General features: G+C 35.9%; 1 protein-coding gene and 1 pseudogene across 2 annotated transcripts in view; one reads left to right on the top strand and one right to left on the bottom strand.

The window, feature by feature from the left end:
• Nucleotides 1-5392: 5392 nt before the first annotated feature.
• LOC107512618 lies at nucleotides 5393-12450 on the bottom strand (annotated as a pseudogene).
• TPH2 (tryptophan hydroxylase 2) overlaps nucleotides 9294-21547 on the top strand; it is a 90967-nt gene continuing 78713 nt past the window's right edge. The window contains exons 1-4 of one of the 2 annotated variants that reach the window (XM_016148373.2): nucleotides 9294-12553; nucleotides 15011-15163; nucleotides 17705-17888; nucleotides 17999-18099. In XM_016148373.2, coding sequence (XP_016003859.1) covers nucleotides 12449-12553; nucleotides 15011-15163; nucleotides 17705-17888; nucleotides 17999-18099 — 543 coding nt within the window. In that variant the 5' untranslated portion in view covers nucleotides 9294-12448. The other variant, XM_016148374.2, reaches the window with a different exon arrangement.

The following is a 21547-nucleotide window of genomic DNA, read 5'->3' as shown; positions in this document are numbered from 1 at the left end:
GTAGTGTTTTCAGTTAAATTATACCTAGAAATAGTCTGATAGTTGTTCATTAGAAGAAAAAATTCCAAGATAGACTGAGTACATCTCATATTTTTACATGATTGAAACAATCATTTGAATGAGTTGTGGAAATGAGAAAGAAACATGATCCATTTATAACTGAAAAAATTTTCACCAGCATGAAATTGGGCATAGTGTTGTTATGGAGGATATAATTATGTGACACAGTAATGCAACTTTCTACAATTGATGCTAGTAATATAAAAGTCACGCAGTTAAAATGGTCCAATAGATAGACTTTTTTCCCTCCAGAAAGCTAGGGAACCAAATGAACTTTTCCTACTTGAGTATTAACTGACAATCATGACAGAACCATTAGATTTTAGTTTTTCATATCATATGTGTGTTATCTTTGATCAGTTAATAATGAGTAAGCCTATTCAGAAAAAAAAAGTAGACTGATCAAAAACTCAGCATCTCCAGCCTTTCATTTCCTGCTGTTCAGGAAATTGCATAGAACATCTTGATGTCCTTCTTGTTCTTCCTGGACAGGGGCTTTTGGGGATTTTGTTCCTACTACGTAATGCGATATCTTTTTCAGAGTTTTTAAAAATCTTAATACATTTAGTAAGTTGAACTTTTGTCAAGTTTTATCATAAAACTACTTGTTAAAATGTTTTTATTAAATACTCTGAATTTCTGTCTAGTGTTTTTGACATGGAAGTGATCATATAGTGCTAAAGCTTTTATTAAAGTATAGCTAACAAACAATATATTAGTTCAGGAGTACAACATAGTAATTCAACATCTATGTACCTTACGAAGTGATCTTAGTAAGTCTAGTAACCATCTGTCATTGTACAAAGTTATGATATTACAGACTATATTCCCCATGCTGTACATTATACCCCGGTAACTTATTTTATAACTGGGACTTTGTGCCTCTTATTACCCTTCACCATTTTGGCCCTTTCTCTCCACTATTCTCTCCTCTGCAACCATCATTGTTCTCTGAGTCTGTTTCTGTTTTGTTAGTTTTGTTTTTTTATTCTGCATGTAAGTGAAATGATACCTTCATTGTCTGACTTATTTCACTTAGCATAATACCCTCTAGATTTATCCATGTTGTTGCAAATGGCAAGATTTTCATTTTTTTTTTTTTATGGCTAAGTTATAGTCCATTGTGTGTATATATGTATGTGTGTGTATATATGACATACTACATCTTTATCTGTTCGTCTGTTGATGGACACTTAGGTTGCTTCCGTATCTTAGCTATTGCAAATAATACTGCTGTGAACATAGGGGTACTATATCTTTTTTGAATTAGTGTTTTTGTATTCTTTGGATAGATACTCAAGTGGAATTGCTGGGTCATGTGGTAGTTCTATTTTTAATTTTTCGAGGAACTTCCATAATGTTTTCCATAGTGACTGCACCAATTTATAACCCCAACAATACTGTAAAAGGCTTCGCTTCACATCCTTGCCAACATTTGTTATTTGTTGTGATTTTGATAATATCCAATTTGATGGGTGTTAGGTGATACCTAACTGTGGTTTTGATTTGCATTCCCCTGATGATTAATGATGTTGAACATCTTTTCATGTGTTGGCCATCTGTATGTCTTTGGACATACATTTGTTCAGATCCTCTGCCCATTTTTGAATCGCATCATTTTTTAATGTTGAATTGTATGAGTTCTCTATATATTTTGGATATTAACCCCTTATTTGAAGTCTGTATGCATACATGCAGATTTTGGGGAAGAGGTTACATAGTTTCTTAAAAGGTTCTCTCATTTTACCCCAAAGTTGAGAACCGTTGCTATAAATTATTTAATGTGAGAATAATATAATTTATGACCCATGCTAATGATTTTATATGTTAAACCTTCTTTAATGAAAATATTTTCAGAGTACTCATTTCCAAATCCTTGGTTTGTATTATCAAAATTTATGTCCAGGTTCTAATTCAGATCTGTGGAATCAATCTTTGGAAGTTAAACCAAGGAATCTGCTTTTTATCAGGCATCCAAGTAGTTCCTGAGCCTTCCCGAAGTTAGAGAACTGCCATTATATATTGTATTTCATAGGTTGACATTTTGGTTTATGGTCAGGTAGACAGGTCCCTGCATTTTTAAAAAAGTAGTTCCTTGATTTTCTAAGGTGAATTTGCACTAGTTCTGATCACCATTTTTAGTAAAAAGTGATGCCAATCATCTTAGCCTATTTTTATGTAGATTTCCCCCTTCCATTCTATGTTTTGAAAATAAGCTTTTAGTGTCACTTTACTTCTAAACATGAAACGGGATTAAATTTGAAATTAATCTGAAAGGTTTCCAGCAGTTATCTAATGTCATTACCTGATTACTAAATACCCGTCCTTATTTGTGTTTTTAATGTGAATACACCGCCATTTGAATGATGCAATGTATTTGGCTTGTTCTCTCCTTGGGTCCTTACGGGGATTTTCAGTTGTAGATTTTTGAGCATTGTTCTGGTTACAAATATTTTTCTAACTTTTTTGTAAGTAGACTTTTTCAGGCTATTCATCTCGACATAGGAAAAAATGGTGTCTTGCTCTTAGATGCAAGGGGTGGGGCAGTCAGGTAGGGCAGTTAGACTGGACATACATGTATAACTCTTGGATATACACTCTTTAAGCCCATGGGAAATTAACACTGTTTACGAACTCACTAAAGAAAAATTACAAAGTCTCTCTAAGAACTACCAGGAATCAGAAATATTATATTTCCTTAATGTAGTTCAATCCCTGAAGTTAAAATTGGAGAGTTAGAATAATAGGCCGACTATTAAATATGCTTTTTAAATATATAGTGTATTGCTCCTCACATATTTATGTGCAAAAGAAGACAGAATGAAAAGAATAAATTGCAGTAAGCTTAGCTGTGATCAATGAGCAGCGGTCCAGTTCTGATTCAGCTTTTTTAATTAAAAGGACTTATTAACCGCAGAGATGGGCTTTTGCTGCCATAGTCAGTGATAGATGGTTTCCAACACCACACTAGTCTCATTGGAGGCATCAGACCCTGTGGGTTCATAGACTGCTTTAAAAGCACAAATAGGGCTGCTTTAAATTGCTTTAGAAGTTGTATGGCCTGGTTGTACAAGGGGCAAGGATCTCTTCCATGGTGGGTCACAGGCTCACTTTGAAAGCAAATTGCTCTCCAATGGAGAAGCTATCAATGTACTTTTGAGTGCTCAGCAATTACACTGTAAGCTGCTGTCACTGTTGGATACTGTTAGGATAGACCCAAAGAAAATTTGGGCCACGTGCTTTTTGTTAGCTGAGTCAAGTGTTAAGTGAGCGAAATGGAGTATTTGCTGACTATGAAGTCATTAACAGTTAATAGTAACCCAAATAGATGATGTAAAGATTTAGATTGCTAAATTGGTTAGGTACTTTTACTTTTTGTACTCTTTAATGGAAGCAATGCTATTATAAACATATGCTCCTATACCTTCCTTTCTACCTTCCTTCCCCAAAAAGACAAAATTCAAGATACTCTTTTGCACATGTCAAGGTGTAAGGAAGGTAAGTCAAAAATCAGTTTTGTTAAATTGCTTATTTTAAATTCAACTTTTGAATAACTTTGGGACAAATATTTATTCTCTTGGTTTACAGAGCTTTTAAGGAGGCTATATAAAGGCTAATGGACTTCCTAAAGAAGGGGAAATCCTGTGTTATGGTTCTCACTAGCTTTCATATATTATTAAGTAACAGTGTTTTTCCAAACTAGCCTTTAACGTTTTTTGTTTAGTATGACGTGCTAACATACTACTGACTGGCAACGGTAGAGGGGGAAAGAATCTCTTTCATTGGATTTTCATACATAAGAATGGTGATGAACCCTAGTTTCATAAACTACAACTTACATAATAGATGGGTTAGTCTTGGCAGAGGCACATATTGAGGAAATTTAAGAAATAAGAAGGTATCAAGTGAGGTTCAGCAAATTAAATTTAGAAGGCAGACTTCTGGAGCCATTACTCAGGCTCAGCTGAATCCTTTTCCCTAATCTAGTTCCTTGGTATTAACAGGACCAGTGAATCATTCCAGATGTGAGAATGCACATTCTTTTTAAAACATTTGTAGAAAAGGAGGTTCTTTACCACAGAAATTCTCATTTCTTTCGGTCACTCTAGATTTGATTTTACAACGTTTTCCCCATGTCTGGGTTGCTGAGTTTTCCATATCTCCAACTGTATTTCAGAATTAGACATAAGGTAAATAAATCAGAGAGGGAGTTTTTTCTGTGAGAGGCTCAAGTAATTGTGAACATTTTTTACATTTAAGTCTTTAATCTGTTTTGAGTTGAATTTTGTGTATTGTAGATGACAGTGGACCATTTTAATTCTTCAGTACACCTTTGATACCTACACAGTGTGGAGAGAATCCTCGAGAAGCGCCACTTCGGTTTAGGAGGTTTCTTATTCCACTCTCTTTCCTAAGTTCACCATAAGGACTCTTAACGTCGTCTGAGAGCATCACCATAACTTTAAAAAATACACACACACACACATACACACACACACAATCTTAAACTTGCTTTTAAAAACCTTAGAGGTTTTGCATGCCTGTTTCTCTTTGTTTTCTTATTTATTTGCTATCACTGACTCAGAGTTTCTTGGTTACAATTTAGAGTTCCATACTTACGTAAATACAAATAATATTAGTTTTATTAGTTTTTTTGGTAGTACTCCTGGGCAAATAGTACAACTTGCTTGAGGCATTTGTTTCCTCAAGGATTTCATGGTGGTTTAAGAGGGTCGTGTATGGATTCTTGTATCACCTTATGGTTTATGTTCTTGCCACAGACGAAGAGTTTATTCTCTAAGCTCTGGGAGTCAGATGTTATAAAAATTGAATCAAACTGATGGAATTATTTATTTCATAAAATGTCCACTGTACTTATGCATGTGCAACAGGAGGGTTAAACTATTTGGGTAAGGGCACAGGTTTTGGAGTCAGCTAGTCATGGATTCGAGACCTGACTCCGCTGCTTCTTAGTTTTGGTGCCATAACCATTCTTTCTTGAGTCCTGGGTTTCTCATCTGTAAGTGGGGATAATATCTACCCCATTCGTGAGGAGTAAATGGAGTACATATAAAATACTTAATATGGTTTCTAGCATGATTAAGCTTTAATAAATGTTATCTATGGCAAGTAAATAGATACTGCCACAGGCCATCTTTTGTAATCTTAAAGCTCTGTGGTTTATTTTTCCTCCCCAAACATACTATTCTATAGGAACATCCTTAGGGCACCATCTGGTTGGTTTCCCATTGACTGAGGTAATTTTTTTTCAATTCAAAACAGGCACTGTTTAATAATTGACCAGATTACAAAAATAACCATGGTAGATACCTTAGTTCATCATGCTAATAAACCTGTTGATCTCGTCTTCCCTGTCGCTAGCATCTCCACCTTCTACAAAATGGGTGGCCTTTTCCTTCATTCTTCCTCATGGAGAAGATAACTTGAAGGGCCATAGGAGGATATTTGCTTCTTTGAAGTGTTTTCCAGTAGTGTAGATCTCATGAATCAGATGCTCCATGTAATCATGCCATGTTTACCAAGAGAATGAGCAATCAATGTGTTATCTGTCAGAGCAATTAGGTTTTTATTGATTTTGCCATAACCACGCTTGTAGATCAATTCATTGACTGACTTCAGATTTGGGTACCCCCACATAGTGTACAGCTCCACCGTCCTCAGCATGTTAATCAAAGTTTTGTTGAGCTTAACAAAGCTGCCTTTAAAGATCTGGTGAAGGCAAAGAAGCTGCAGGACCTTTCGGACCTTGGAGCTTACATCATTGATGCCTCTGATCCTGATGACAAATGCCAATTTGGGTCCTGCAGGTAAATTGAAGTTGCCAGCTTTTCTTGCTATCCTAGTCATCTCAATCTACGTTCTATACATCTGCCTATATTCTTTGTGATAGTGCTTAGATTTTTCATAAGTTTCCTCACCTTTTGAAGCATCTTTTGGGCAAACTTCTTTCTTCGGCGCTTGATCTTCAACTCTGCAAAATTCCTTCGCTTTTTCTTAAGAGTTTCTGGCACAGAAGGAACTTTCGTTTCTGCACCCTTCAGGGTTCCAGCCAGGAAATGAGCTGACTGAGGTAATTTTGATTTTAAATTTGAACTCTGTATTTCGGTTTCATCTGAGCCACTGCCTCACTGACCTCAAAATAAATCACTATCTCCTTTGTGTTTCAGTTTTATTCTCTTTAATTTGCGCTTAAATGTGCTTGCCTTTTTGAAAGTTGTTATAAAATCAAAGATCACAAGATATATCATATTTTGCTTATTAGTGAATTCTGATCATTCTCAAGTCAATCTTCTTGGCCAATATAGCAGATAAAAAATTAAAACGATCATAAAACATGCCTACATTAAGCATTTTAGTAGCGTGGGAAATTACAGGGTCTATTTGACAGAGAACATTTTCTCTCTTTACCTGGCTGGAGGGTAAATTCGTGCCTCTGGGCTTCCTGAGGTTTAGGAGTCTCAGTAATAGTACATAGATTCATTTAATCACCCTCTTTTCAAAATAACTACCCCTAATCTCAGCTATGTCTGGTACCCTTCAGTCTAGAGATACTCTACCCTTTCTAGACAATAAGCACCATTCAATTACCTGGGGACAGGAAGGGAATCGGCTTGGCTATGTAGAATAGGGGAAGGAAATAAGGAGTTTTAACTGCCTCTTCCCCCAAATAACAGCTATCTGAAGATATAATTCATATGCCATGAAATTCACCCTTTTAAGGTGTACGTCTTAGTGGCTTTTAGTATATTCCCAGGACTTACACAACTAGCATCAATATCTAATTTTAGAAGTTTTCATCACCTTCAAAAGAAACTATTAAGTCATCCTCTTCCCACCTCCCTTCAGCCCCTGGTTACCACTTATCAATTTCTTTCTCTTTTCTTCTCTTTCTCCCTCTCCCTGTCTCCCTGTTTCCCGCCTCTTCTCTCTCATCTCCTTGTGTGTGTGTTTTTTACCACCTCCAGACATTTCATATAAATGGGATCACAATATGTTTTTTTGCTTAGCATAATGTTTTCAAGGTTTATTCATGTGATACGTAGCAATACTTTATTCCTTTATATTGCTATTTATATACCATATTTTGTCTTTTCATCGGTTAATAATTGAGTTGTTTCTACTTTTGGCTACTATGAATAATGCTGCTATGAACATTCATGTACAACTTTTTGTGTGGATGTACATTTTCATTTTTCTTAGGTGTATATCTGAGCAAAATCACTGTGTCATAAGATAACTCTAGGTTTAACTTTCTGAGGAGCTGCCAAACATTTTTCAAAATGATTATACCTATTTATGTATATCTAGGAATAGAATTGCTGGGTCATATGGTAACTTTATGTTTAACATTTTGAGGAACTGCCAAACTTTTCCAGAGTGGCTGTACATTTTTCAATCCCACCAATAATGTACGAAGGTTCCAATTTTTCCACTTCCTGCCAACACTTCTCTATCTTTTTTATTTTAGCCACCCTAGTGGTTTGTGAAGTGATATCTCACGTTTTCTGATTTGCATTTCTCTAATGACTAATGATATTAAGCATCTTTTCATGTGTTTTTGGCCATATTTTGAGAAATGTCTGTTCAAATACTTTGCCCATTTAAAAATTCATTTTTTTTATTGTGAGTTGTAAGAGTTTTTTATATAGTCTAGACACTGTCTCTTATGATATACACGATTTACAAATATTTTCTCCCATCCCGTGGGTTGTATTTTCATTTTCTTGATAGTGTCCTTTGAAACATAAAAGTTTTTAATTTGGATGAAATCTGTTTTGTTTTCTTTGGTTGATTATGCTTTTGACATCATATCAGAAACAATTGCCTAATTCAAGGTCATGAATATATACTTCCATGTTTTCTTTAAGAATTTTAGCTCTTACATTTAGGTCTATAACCCATTTTAAGGTAATTTTTGTGTATGATGTAAGGTAGGAGAAGTTTAACTTTATTGTTTTTTTTTTTTTTCATGTGGATATATCCAAAGTTGTCCCAGTGAAATCGTTAAAGAGATTATTCTTTCTCCATTAAATTGTCTTGGCACTTTTGTTCAAAATCAGTTGACCAGAAATGTCAGGGTTTATTTCTGGTCTCTAAATTCTCTTTCATTTATCTATATGTCTCTCCTTTTGCAGTATCACACCATTTTGATTACTGTAACTTTGTTGTTAAGTTTTGAAATTGTTTAATTGCTTCTTAAGTAGACTTTGAACCATTGTTTTTCAGTATCCTTTATTTACCCCCACACCCTGACCCCTAACACACACACTTCTATAGATATTTGAATCTTTAGGGGATTCTACAGTATAAATTGAGTTGCTTCTCCATCTTCATTGATAGATTAAGGTTCAGCTTTCTCATGTCTGCATAGTCTTTGATTACTTTTCATTCTCCTGTCAAGTCTCCAATATTTTCATTGCTGCTGTTTCTTCAATTTATGCTACTATTTTGTGCCTTAAAAAGGAAAGGAAATCCTTTACTGTTGCTTTAATAGGTTTTCTGGAGCAAGCAAAAATAGTTGTCTATATTCTTAATTAGGAAGAGTCCTTTAATATCTTATATAAATGATCTAGACCTCTGGACTTCAGCATCCACATTCTCTTTAACTCTTGTAATCTGGGTTTTATTTCCTCTCTTTTGCTAAAACTGTACCCTTTAAGGTCATCGATGACAAGTTTCATAGCCAAATCTAGTAGTCTTCCTCTAGTCTTCATTCCCTTTCTCTTTGTAGTTTATGAAACTGTTATCACAAGTCATATCTTTATTTTATTTTATTTTTATTTTTTAGGTGAGGCAACCCTTGGTTGGTCTCACAGATTGCAAGGACCTTGTCAGTTTACAATCCCTTATTTTTTTTTAGTTTTTACTCCTACAGCACCTGGTCTTCTTAGGTGGTCTCCCAAGGTCATGTCTTTTTTAAGCTTTCATATTTTACCTCCTTTAATCATTCAGTTACCTGATGACTTCTTTTTTTTCGTTCTACCTTTAATTATAATACATTCACGTTGTTGTGCAACCAATCTCCAGAAGTTTTTATCTTGTAAAACAGAAACTCTGTACCCTATTTTTCCCCTCCCCCCCAGCCCCTGGCAACCACCATTCTATTTTCTGTTTCTATGAGTTTGACTACTCTAAATACCTCACATAAGTAGAATCATACAGTATTTGTCTTTTTGTGACTGGCTTATTTCACTTAGCATAATGTCCTCAAGGTTTACCCATATTATAGCATGTGTCAGAATTCCCTTCCTTTTTGTGGCTGAATAATATTCCATTGCATATATATGCCACATTTTGTTTATTCATTAGTCGATGGACAGACACTTGGGATGCTTCAACATTTAGGCTATTGTGACTAATGCTGCTATGAACATGAGTGTACCAATATCCCGTTGAAACCCTGCTTTCAAATTCTTTTGGATATATATACCCAGAAGTTGGTTTGCTGTATCATGTGGTAATTTTGTTTTTACTTTCTTGAGGAACCACCATACTGTTTCCACATTGGCTGTGCCATTTTAAATTCTCCCTGATAGTACACAAGGGTTCCAATCTCTTTGTCCCCCATTTATATATTTTATTTGGAGAGTTCATGTCCTATATCAGCTAACATCACTGACTTACTCTCAAATTTTTATTGCCAGTTCTAATATAGTTCTCAAACTCCAGCGCCACATTGAATTTTATGCTTATAAAAGTTATTTGGTGTTACTGTGGTCAACTTAAATTCACTGTTTCTAAAATTCCCTTTTTTCCAAAACTTATTCCTTCTTTGGAAGTAGTGGAAATCCCATTATTTCCAGCCATAGAGGCTTTATAGTTTAGTTTAGTTTTTTCTTATATTTGAATTCATCTTCTTTTTCAGAAGTAATAGTCAATGAGCCACCAATGCCTGTGGATTCTTATTTTGAAATTTTCTGTTTATAACTGCCAATGCCTAGTTCAAGTTTTTAACCAATTTTCTTCCTTCCAACTGGTTGTCCTGCCTAGATTAAATCTTACTAAAGAATCATTTTCATTAGGCTATCATCTTAATACAAAAATAATAAATGTATCCTCTTTAAATATACATTAAAAAAAAAATCCTGGCATTCAAATTTGCAATCAGTCCTTTATCCTATCTTTCTTGTTTTTTTTTTTTTGTCTTCTAGAAACTTCTCTTAGCTTTCCTTTTCCTACCTTTCTGAACTTTTTAATTTTATTTTTCTTGATTTTTTATTTTAAATTGCTTCTTAAATTTGGTATTTCCCAGGGTCTGTTCTTGGCTTCTCAAACAACATATTCTCCATAAGCGAAGCTATATTCACATAGTTTCAGTTATTTGATAAGACCAAACTGCTATATTCAAGTAAGTCTCATTTTGCTTATTGGATGTTGTCACTTAACCATTCACATGCAATATGTATGAAATCGAACTTTAAAAAATTTCTCTTAAATTGCTATTATTTATGTGTGGTTTAGGTAAGTGAATGACATTATCATTGATCTCTCAAGTCAGAAATTTGGGAGTTATACTGGAACTTGTTTTTTCTGCTCCCACATCTGAGTAGAGATGTTGTCCTGTGGATTTTACCCCTTAACATCTCTTGTTCTTTCCATTACATTCTTCATGCTTCTAATGTCTTCTGTAGAGAGGTCAATACATTTTGTTTCACTTATCTATTTGCATGTATGTTTCTTTCAGCTAGTCCGTGATCTCCTTGAGGGTAGGCACTGTATCTCACTCATTGTACATCTCAAGTTTCAATGCCTAACACAAAGTGAGTGAACAAATCTCTGTTGAATTACACATCTTCCAAAACCCAGACCTAGCTGAAATAATCTATGTATGACCTCTTGAGTCATGTTAAGATATTTTTACTTGTTTGAAATTCTCAATAGGCGGTATACTATAGTAGTTGAGAGCATGGAGTTTGGAGCCAGACTGCCCAAATTTAAATACTACTTCAATCACTTTTTAATTGTGTGAACCTTTGGCAAGTTACCTAAATTATTTGTGCCTCAGTTTTTCCATATATAAAATGTAAATAGTAGTTACTGCCTTGTAACTGTTGTGATGGTGAATCCAGTTTTTACCTGCTTAGTATAGAAATTGGCAAATGTTAAACACTCAGTAATGTTAGCTACTATTATTATCATTACTTCAGTTAGTGTGTTTAAACTTGACTTTCTTATTAGCTATTCAGAGCTGATTTTTAGGGGACATGCAAGACAAATAATATTTCCAAAGTTAGATCAAATAATTATTTCTCTTCAAGACTTCAGTAACAATTAAAATTCAGTTAATATTAGTTTATTCCTGTTTTGATTTTTTTCACCTTGTTTTCTGTATAGACAAGGAGTGTTAGCTCCTGGTTTTGTGTAGTTATTCATTAAAGCACATTTTGTCAAGAGTCTTCCATTTTTCAGGAAGTTGGCAATATTTTCCTATGACGGTGAATTTTGTGACTTACTAAAGTTTTAATAAAACTACATCAATTAATACATATATTTCAAATTTGTTGGATTTGATCTAGTTACAAGTAGAGAGAAAATTCAGTACCCATCAATAGCATTACAGGAATGACTAATATATAGGCACTTAGATTCCTTTTCCTACCCACTTAGGAGGATTCTAGGGTCAGTGTCTCAACTATATCTATGTAGCTTATCAAACATATGGCTAATGTATTTGTGGCTAAATCAAAGCCTCATATTTTCTTACAGTACAATTGCCTCATTATCACCACGAAGCGGCATCATGTAATTGGGATGCAGCGCCTTTTATGAAAGCTATTACATACACACGCATGCACACAATCATAACACATCAGAACAGAAAAAGCTTATTAACATAAAGTCAAATGGCTTAGGGATTCAGCAGTGTTGATTTTTCTTAAATTATTTTCCTCCTTTTGGAAAGAAAACACAAGCCCTCTGAATTCATAGGCTAAAGGCTGAGGTTAACTTGCCAGTAGCAGGTTTGAGAGATGAAAGCTAATGTCAGGGTACAGATGCTTTCTTTTACAAATAATACCCCGTTATGTATTGTTCTCCACCACCCATACCAAAACTGCTACTCGACCTATGAAACAAATCGCACCATGAGCACAGATAACCCCAGGCTTCAGGTCTGTAATCTGACCGTGGCCATCAGCAGCCCGAAATGAGTTTCTTTCTAATCAGCCTTCCATCAGTCCCCAGTCACTCATATAAAGAAGCCTGGGAAGGGGAGAATTCTCATTGCTCTTTTTTCAGCACCAGGGATCTGGACAGCACCCCGAGTGGGCTACTGTTCTCACGTTCCTTCCTCTCTCAATCTCCTCCAGCGCTGCTACTGCCCCTCTAGTCCCCCCTGCTGCAGAGAAAGAAAATTACATCGGGATCCATGCAGCCGGCAATGATGATGTTTTCCAGTAAATACTGGGCAAGGAGAGGGTTTTCCTTGGATTCAGCGGTTCCCGAAGAGCATCAGCTACTTGGCAGCTTAACAGTGAGTACTGAGTAGCTGGCACTCTCTAGAGAGTTTTCTAGGGTAGCGATCATCTTATCCTGCCATGTGAACACCTGGCGTAGAAGAAGCACAAACACCTCAACACCTTCTATGATCTGTGTACCCTGACTTCCTACTGTCTGCTTTCAGTATTCCTTCTCTCCCCATAAAGTAAAGCAGATGTGCTGATTGCTAGTGCTAAACTTCCTTTCCTCAAAGTTTATAAGTAGAAAGCAAAAAAGGTCCTGAACATTAAGAATGAGGGGTTGTTATGAACCAGTCAGTATCTTACATCCACAACCAAAAAGGTGTGTAGAATTTTGAAAGGCCATTTGTTATGGAGTAGAAACAAGGAGAAGAAATAAATAGATTTCTACAGTTCCTGCAAGATTGTTGTGTATTCTATACCCCATTCTATCCACAAAGCCTGATCTTTAAACACAGAAGTAATTTTTTTCTACTTTTGTCTATAGGTACTGGTTATTGGAATGAAAGAAAGATCGAATTCTTTTCAAAAGTTTTCCTGCATTCCTCTTTACTTCATTTTTTTTTCAGGGTAATTGATGGAGTAGTGAAAGCAATACACTACTTGTTTCAATCTTTAAGGCAGTTTTTATATTTTATTATTAACAGAATAAAAAAGTAATATTTTGCATGATTTTAGATTCTGACTTAAGGTGATAGCCATGGGATTTAATAAAAAAGACAGTGAAAGAAAAATGTATTCAGATTCACAGTCATTAAAAATATTAAATGATATTTCATTATTCTACTAGCAGACATTATCAAACAATTACAGTTCCATCTGTATCATAGAAAAATTTGTTTTAATATTGTAGCTCCAAATATGTGCCAGAGGATTGTATTGTATTGCTATATTATTACTGCTAAAAATGTTGAAAAGTAATCAGAGCAAGTTTTGTAGAATTTATTTAAATCAACTTGCAAAAATGAGATCAAAAACTTAAATTTTTTTTAACACTTAAATATCATGAATATTTGGATGAGATATTATATTGAGGAAATTTGAAGTCTTAATGAACTTCTAGAAGAAAGAAAAGAAAACTCAGAGATATGGTTAATATATGACCATTTCATATAATAAAAATGCTACTTAAAGATATAAGATCTATGTGTTATGTAGTGAGAAACAGGCAGATGTTGAGAGTACATTTCAGCTTTTAATGACTGAACATACTGTCAAATGCCAATATTGGCATAAACTTCTTTCCTTCAAGTCATAAATAATAAAATATTATTTTTTATGATATGTAAATCTAGTGAGGCAATCCTAACATGTGAAAATAAAGCCAGTAGAGAAATCAGAGGAAGACAATGGCAAATCACTATTCACTGGGTTACATTTCTAATGTACGTTTCTGTTTCATGAGAAAGTAATAGATTGGTGTGATTGTATTATATCACTATTTGGCAGGGAGAAATTTCTCTGTTTACTGAATTCTTCATTTGCATGTACAAAAAAATATGCCCTAATTTAGCTTTGTCTGTCAAAAGTTTCCAGCTTTTTATTCTGCATTTCTGACAATGTGACACGTTTCTGAAATCTGTCATTTTTGTCTTTAATCAATAGTACTAATAGTCATTACTTAGTCATGCATTATAGTATCTTGAATGGCTAATGAAGTGTTAATCTTTTTCAGTTTCTCAGATTCTGCTCTTTGCTCCTAATGATTAGTTCTCTCTCTCTCTCTTCAACTCCCTTCCCCCCTTCGCCCCTCTTCCCCATCTCCCCCCATCCCCCACCCCATTTCTTTTCTTTCTTTTTTCTTTTCTTTGTAGCTGAATTTTAACAGTCACTTTTTCAGATATTATCTGCTGACACAGATGGCCTTATTTGAATATATATATTCCTTTGTGCAGAACTCCTGTAGATAGATTTATTCACATTGGCAATGTGGATTTAATTGCAGAAAGTAAGGTTATCAATTTCAGTGCGTGGCCTCACATATTTCAGAATAAAATGAATATTTTGTTTTTAAGACTTAATTGAAACTAAAATGAGTATTGTGAAAAATACATTTAGTCTTTTTTTATATTTAATAATGAATGTAGTTTCCATGGTTCAACTAGGCTCGCAGATCAAATTTTATGATGTAAAATAAATCTAGAAAGGCAGGAATTATTCATATGAGAGATTTTTTTACTTTATGACAGTCAGATTTCTGTTGCTGTTGAAGTGAATCAAATCTGATCCCCCTTTACTTTCAACCACTGGATGATATCTTAGAGCATCAGGAAATAGTTTCCCAGAGTGAATTTGACCAATATTTATGATCAAAAGATATGGGTTGACATGGCAACTTCTCCTTGAGTTTATATGATTGCTGGGGCTTCCAGCATATGAATGGAATACCTGAAAAAAAAAAAAATCTAGTCGTAAAAGAGAACTCTAGAATCCTAATTAATATTTTTGTGTGTATTTCTTCCTTCTTGAAGCTAAATAAAGCTAACTCTAGCAAACATGATGATAAAAAAGGCAACAAGGGAAGCAGCAAAAGTGAAACTGCCACTGAAAGTGGCAAGACGGCGGTTGTATTCTCCTTGAAAAATGAAGTTGGTGGATTGGTAAAAGCGCTGAAACTCTTTCAGGTGAATGTAAAATATTATTGTGTAACTTTAAAAGTGACTGTGTGTATGATTACAAATCTGTCGTCTGTTCTGAAACATTGTTGAATCAATTTCTAGATAATGTGTTGAAAGTTTCAAAGAAACAAAACTTCATGGGGAGTTTGACAAACAATGGAATAAGCAGATTTGTGTGGACTATGTTTTATTAATTCAGAGTTAGCCTACTAGTAGTTCTGCAGACTGTTACCAGGTAAGGAAGTCAGTAATTAAAACATGTGAGCGTCACACATGAAATGCAGACACAACGGAGTCAAACAGGGTATCTTTAATATCAAGAGCCTGCAGCCTTTTTTTTTTTTTTTTTATTCAATGTTTGAAGTACGCCCATGTCCTGGGATAACATTTGCTGCATAAAATGAGATATATGAGAATAGGCATTTGGTATTTCTCTAAACCTCATTGTTTCATGAACTTAGCATGTCTTTTGTAAAGATGAATCATTCTCCTTATGTATTAACTGAGACTACTCTCTTTATCTTACAGAAATGCAGTGGCCTTTTCCCAGGCCCAAATCAGTAGTTTAAATCCTCAAGAAAGAGCCTAGTTGAGGGTGAGGTTAGAAAAGCCTAGAAAAACTATTGCCTTCTTGTAGGGTATACCTGATGGCTTCCCTTCTCTTCAGCAATCACCCTCCCTTACAAATGTATTTTGTTTTGGGGCAATGGCTGCTGATTAGATAAGATAGGGAACACAGCTTTTCATGGCGCCTTGGGCTGCTAGTGCAGTGGAAAGATGGTTGGAGTTATAGTCAGAGGATTCAGACTTGTGTTCTGGCTTGGCTAATCACAGTTGCTTCTTAGGTTCAATTTCTTCATTTGTGAAATAGCAATAATATGTCCTACTTAACAAGGTTGTTGTGATGAAGTAATATGAGTGAATGTGCTTCGTAAAGTGTACAGATATGAGGTATTATTGTAATGCCTCTTTGATGACTATAGAGGGAAAATTAGCAGCCTCATTTGGCAAATATTTCCTTGTTCTCTTTTGACCTTGAAGAAAGGATCAAGCATCATAAACAGTGGTAATGGAAATCTGGGGAAATATTTTATGCATAATTCTATGATCCAGTGCTGTCTCCATACAGTGCCCAAAGCTGGGTGCAGTGGAAAAACCCCTGGAGAAGACGTTAGCAGTCTTGGATTTTTACTTGGTCATCAGCTAGTCACGGGTCCTTAGCTAAACCACTTACTCCATCTGGACTCAGTCCCCTTGTCTAAAAATACCTACTGTGCTTCAACCAAAGGACATTATAAGTCCAAAGTGACTGAATATGTGGGAAGACTCTTGAACTTTGAACTTAATGATAGTCTAAATATGGCGTTAGTGTAAAGGTTAATCAAAACAGAAACAGAGCATTTAGTTTTCTTGTCATGGGACTCATTTTTTTATATAGAAGATGCTGGATGCTGTTTGATTTAATCTTACTCTGGCACTGGAAACTACCTATCTTGCTCCTGTGCCAAAAATTCTGAGACTATCCAGCATTTTATTAGGAGTTGTACTGATGATCAGAATATATCACGTGGAGTGATGGGGAGGTATCTGCCTATTTGGGGAAGATTTAGGGTAGAGAGGAGATCTTAGTCGACACCTAATGACTAACGAAGACTATATCTCTGGGGAAATTTAAACCTGAGGTTTAAGTATTAAATTGTTGCCATTCCTCGGACATCTTATTGGAAGACTTTTACCCTTGAAATCCACTATGGGGTGATAGTTGTAACAAAACATCCTTCTATGAAGCTAGCCTGTGGGGAACTGAAAGAGAACAGTTACTAAGGGGTCTCATTTAGGATTTTTACGTTTGTTTTGTTTTGTTTTTTTCTCAGCTTTCAGAGATCTTTTCTTAGCTGCTTTTCTTCCTTTTCTTTTCCTAGGATGTGGGCTACGTTTGGGTCCATGTTTCCCAAACATCAGTCATTTTTATATCATCTTCCCAATTTCTACTTTATCTGCCTACCATTTGCACTATTTACTTATTTTTTCAAAGATTATTTTATTTTTAACCTTTAAATCATTTATTTGAGGACTTTATAGTAGACTTTATACCACCATAAAATCAGAGGTTTGAGTTTTAGTTATGTTTTTGGAAATGTATAAAAATAAATATAAAAATCTGGGGATTATATGATAATATGGTAAGTTAATGCCTCCTCCCCCTAAATAATCACACGCACCACTTATGGATGTGAACTGCTCTGGGAAATGATGATGTTCTCTATCGTAATATATTTTATATGGCTCTTCACATACCTTAATACCCCACTTTTTTTTTTTTTTTAATGAGACAGAAAAACCTACATACAGTCTCTATTTCTATTAATAGAGACACTGGTGGAAAACATGTCCATATTTTCATCAAGCCAGGAGTCAGGTGATTGTCTTTTTTTCTTCTAGGACACCTGGTACCTTTTTTTCTTAAGGGCACAACGAGAACGGCTGGTGGCATCTCTTTTATTGTGCCCTGGAGGTGATGTAGAACTGTTGCTTATATTTCCACAGGAAAAACATGTCAACATGGTTCATATTGAGTCCAGGAGATCCCGGCGAAGAAGTTCAGAGGTTGAGATCTTTGTGGACTGTGAGTGTGGCAAAACGGAGTTCAATGAGCTCATTCAGTTGCTGAAATTTCAAACTACAATCGTGACACTGAATCCACCAGAGAACATTTGGACAGAGGAAGAAGGCAAGGCCAGTTTTTGCTTGTCGGGTGATCTTGCAATCTGACAAATGTTGTGAAGGAGAAAACACAATCTGTGAGCTAATATTTTTGAAACTGCACTGTGTTTTCAACAGAGCTAGAGGATGTGCCCTGGTTCCCCCGGAAGATCTCTGAATTAAACAAATGCTCTCACAGAGTTCTCATGTATGGTTCTGAGCTTGATGCTGATCACCCAGTAAGTGTCCAGTGAAACCCATTACATACATGCTCTTTCAGCTCTGCCCACCTGCCAGGCTGTGCGCCATGTTCTGTGCCATAATGCTTTATTGTAGAACAATTAATTATTTATTGCCCATAATCGAGAGCAGACTTTTAAGTGATAAAACTTCCCTGTAAATATGTGTTGGCTGCAAGCAGGTTAGAAAGATAGCATTTTCATACAGCATTCATTTTTTAAAGGGTTAGATAGAGAAGGAGATTCTAGATCTTGGAGAATATTCCTGTAGAATTAGACAGTTTGAAATATACTTGCAGATGGCGGCCCTTGGAAAAATGATAAACTGAAATGGATCATTCCTTTGGGGAACTGGGGAGGACTTGGCATTATGGGGTTCAGTGAGAGAATAAACTTTTCCTTGCTTTTCCTTGACTGGAGGTAGTTAACAGTAATGTAGTGGACTTCAGTCTCAATGGTAAGGCAGAGGGTTTAGAATAAAGTTGTGATGGAAGACAAATCTCTTCCCACATCTACCAGAATCTATTTACCATCATCTTTTATCTACTCTAATAAAAACAACCACCTTTAAAGAAATATGATACGTAGGTCGGCATTTCCCATTATTCCCTTCCTCTCCCTTTACATCAGTTTTTATTTAACACAAGAGACCCGGAACTTCTTTATGGGTAGAATGAAGTACAGTTAATAGTCTGGGAGAAATAAGCAATGTACTCATTCATTACAAACATTTTTTTTTTTCCCTCTGTGCCTGTTGTCTAAAAACAGGCAGATAAAAGGGTGAAACTCAAGCAGATTGGTCATGCTTACAGGAGGGCTTTGTGGTCTGAGGGTAATGGCTTATGATATTTGTTTTATTTAAATGGAGGAAATCTAGAAATCTGATAGTGGGACTATATACTATCCAGCGGCCTCAGTAGCACCTGGGAGCTTGTTTTAATAAGCCCACACTTTAGTTTGAGAACTCTGATTTAAATATGACTGCTTTAACAAGAGGGAAATTTTCAATCGAACCAGTCATTTAGAATAATAAACCGGTTCAAACTAATTCATAACATATCTTTCAAACAAATGGTCAAACAGATCTAATTAAATTGTATTATTTCCAAAAAGCTGAATTCATTCCAAGACACAGTATATTACATTTGCCATCATAGCCTAACATTTCAGAATAATTCATAGCAATTCACATGTAAAGCTCCTGAACATTAGTAAAACGCCCAAAAGTGCCTTTAATAATCATCCATTTGTCGTCTTCCCCTTGTCCATCTCCAGAGAAGTCAGAATGAGCACGGAAGTATGATTTAAGAGATAGCAGTATTAGGACTTTCCAGACACCAGCCGTTAGTTTGCAAGATGACCTTAGGCAAGTCCCTCCACCTTTGCTCTTCAAATGCCTTGTGTAAAAAGTGGAAATAAAATTCTTATTGACCTCAAAGGGTTGTTTGTAAAGCCTAGTTAATAAAACAGCATTTTGGCAAGAGTAAATACTTAATTCCAGGAATGGAAAATGCTGTGTTAAATCATCCAGATCGATGCCTGAACAGTAAAGGATTTTTTCCTAATCTCATATTTCCAAATCCTCCCCTTAGTCTAGTTTGAAAATTACTCAGCTGCAGAAAGGGGATCAACCATTTTAAAGGAACAGCCACAGGAACCACTGACCTTGCTGTGAAAAAATTTATTCCAATATGCAGCGTGCATTGTCCAGTGCTTTATTTTGCTCCATTACTCCTAATTACACCCACCTTATGGTACCTTCTCTTATTTTCTGTGCAGCCACCTGAAATAATTGCAAGTACTTAGCAGTCTTCTACCTCCCTCATTTTTTTTTTTTTAACCACACATTTCTTTTACGAGCACACGAAATGTTTATCATGCAAAACTTGATGTTGGCAAGCTGGTGTTTTCTATAAGTTATTATTTGATGAGGATGGGAAAAGTTGTGTAAGAACTTTCTGTGCTTAGGAGTAATCCTGCCCTGAGACAGGGGTGATTGTGAGAGTATGGTCCCTGACCTCTCAAACTTTATTGGACAAATAAATCATCGGGAGGTCTTTTAAAAATGCAGACGGGGGTCCTGAGATTCTAGTGAGATTCCAGTTGAGGCCTATGCTGAAGGTCTGGGGACCACACTTTGAGTATCAGGGATCCAGACTGGGATCTTTCAAAGCATGGTCCACCCATGAGGTGCTTGCTCAAAGTGCAATACCTTGAGGCTCATGTGAAGCCAAATGAATTAGAACTTTCAGGGATGGACCCTGAAATCTGCATTTAAAAGGATTTTCAAGAGATTCTGATGAGCTCTAAAGTAGTAGAACTAATGTCCTAGCTCCATGATTCTCAGCCCTAGCTTTTCCATTCAAATAATCTGGAGGATTTAAAAATATATTGAGGCCAAGGTCTTGCCTCAGAGTGCTTAAATCAGAACCTCTGGGAATGTGGCTAGGTTTGGAGTAGTATTTAAAGCTTCTCAGTTGATCCTAATATTCTATCAGGGTTACTTACTTGGGATAGCTGCTTGGGTGCCAATATGCATTTAGTTGAGCCCTTCAGGGTGGTGGCTTGTCTTCAGTTTCTCTTGATTTAAATTGAGAGAGGAAGGGTGGGTGTGCGGAAGATACTTTCTGGGCCCTAAGGCTGCCAGATTTAGTAAATAAATATATAGGAATGTTTAGTTAAATTTCAATTTCAGATAAACAACAAATAATTTTTTCTTACAGTATGCCCCAAATATTTCACAAGTGTCATGTATTTTATCTGGTAACCTTGTTCCTGGCTTTAGGCCAGAGTAGATGGCCAAGGAATGCCGTGTCTCTGTAATTGTCAGTGAAGCCAGCATCCCTGCTTTATTTTGCCAGTCCATGGTTCAATCCTGGAGGCCATGTATCGCCCACACATTTGCATAATCACTGCCACACTAGGCTAATGAGGCATGTTGAGTAAATTACTCTCTCCAATGCCTGGAAAAGGTGCAGGTGTTTGCTGAGGAGAGACAATTGAGATTCTTCAGGAAGCCCAGCAGATTACGATGCTGTTACCATGGTGTCCGGTTTGGCAGGAACCGGAGAACAGATGCTGTGCTTTTCATATGGCTCTTTCTTTTGTCATGGCCTGCTTTCTTTTTGAGTGATAAAGGTACATGGAGCTCTTCAGTTTAACCAGCCTGGGTTGCCCGGTATTACTAGTGAGTGTCATAACTTGTACTCTCTAGCATGACCTTACATAGCCTCTTCACCAAGATACCCCTTTTTAGGTTGCAGACCCATTTGCGAATGTGGTAGCTATGGTCATAGAATTTTGTATATACATATTTTAAGGCTTCACAAGCTTGCCCAGGAGCCCCAGTTAAAAACAAAAACAAAAACAAAAACAATTCATTGCAAAAGGAAAACACCGCTAGCTTCTAGGGTGGGATACTTTATTTCTGCAGGGAGTTCAATTGATC

Source organism: Rousettus aegyptiacus, unplaced genomic scaffold (genome assembly GCF_014176215.1).
Source record: "Rousettus aegyptiacus isolate mRouAeg1 unplaced genomic scaffold, mRouAeg1.p scaffold_m13_p_2, whole genome shotgun sequence".
Classification (NCBI taxonomy): Eukaryota; Metazoa; Chordata; class Mammalia; order Chiroptera; family Pteropodidae; genus Rousettus; species Rousettus aegyptiacus.
The sequence above is the reverse complement of the archived record's forward strand: the minus strand, read 5'-3'. Positions and strand labels throughout refer to the sequence as shown.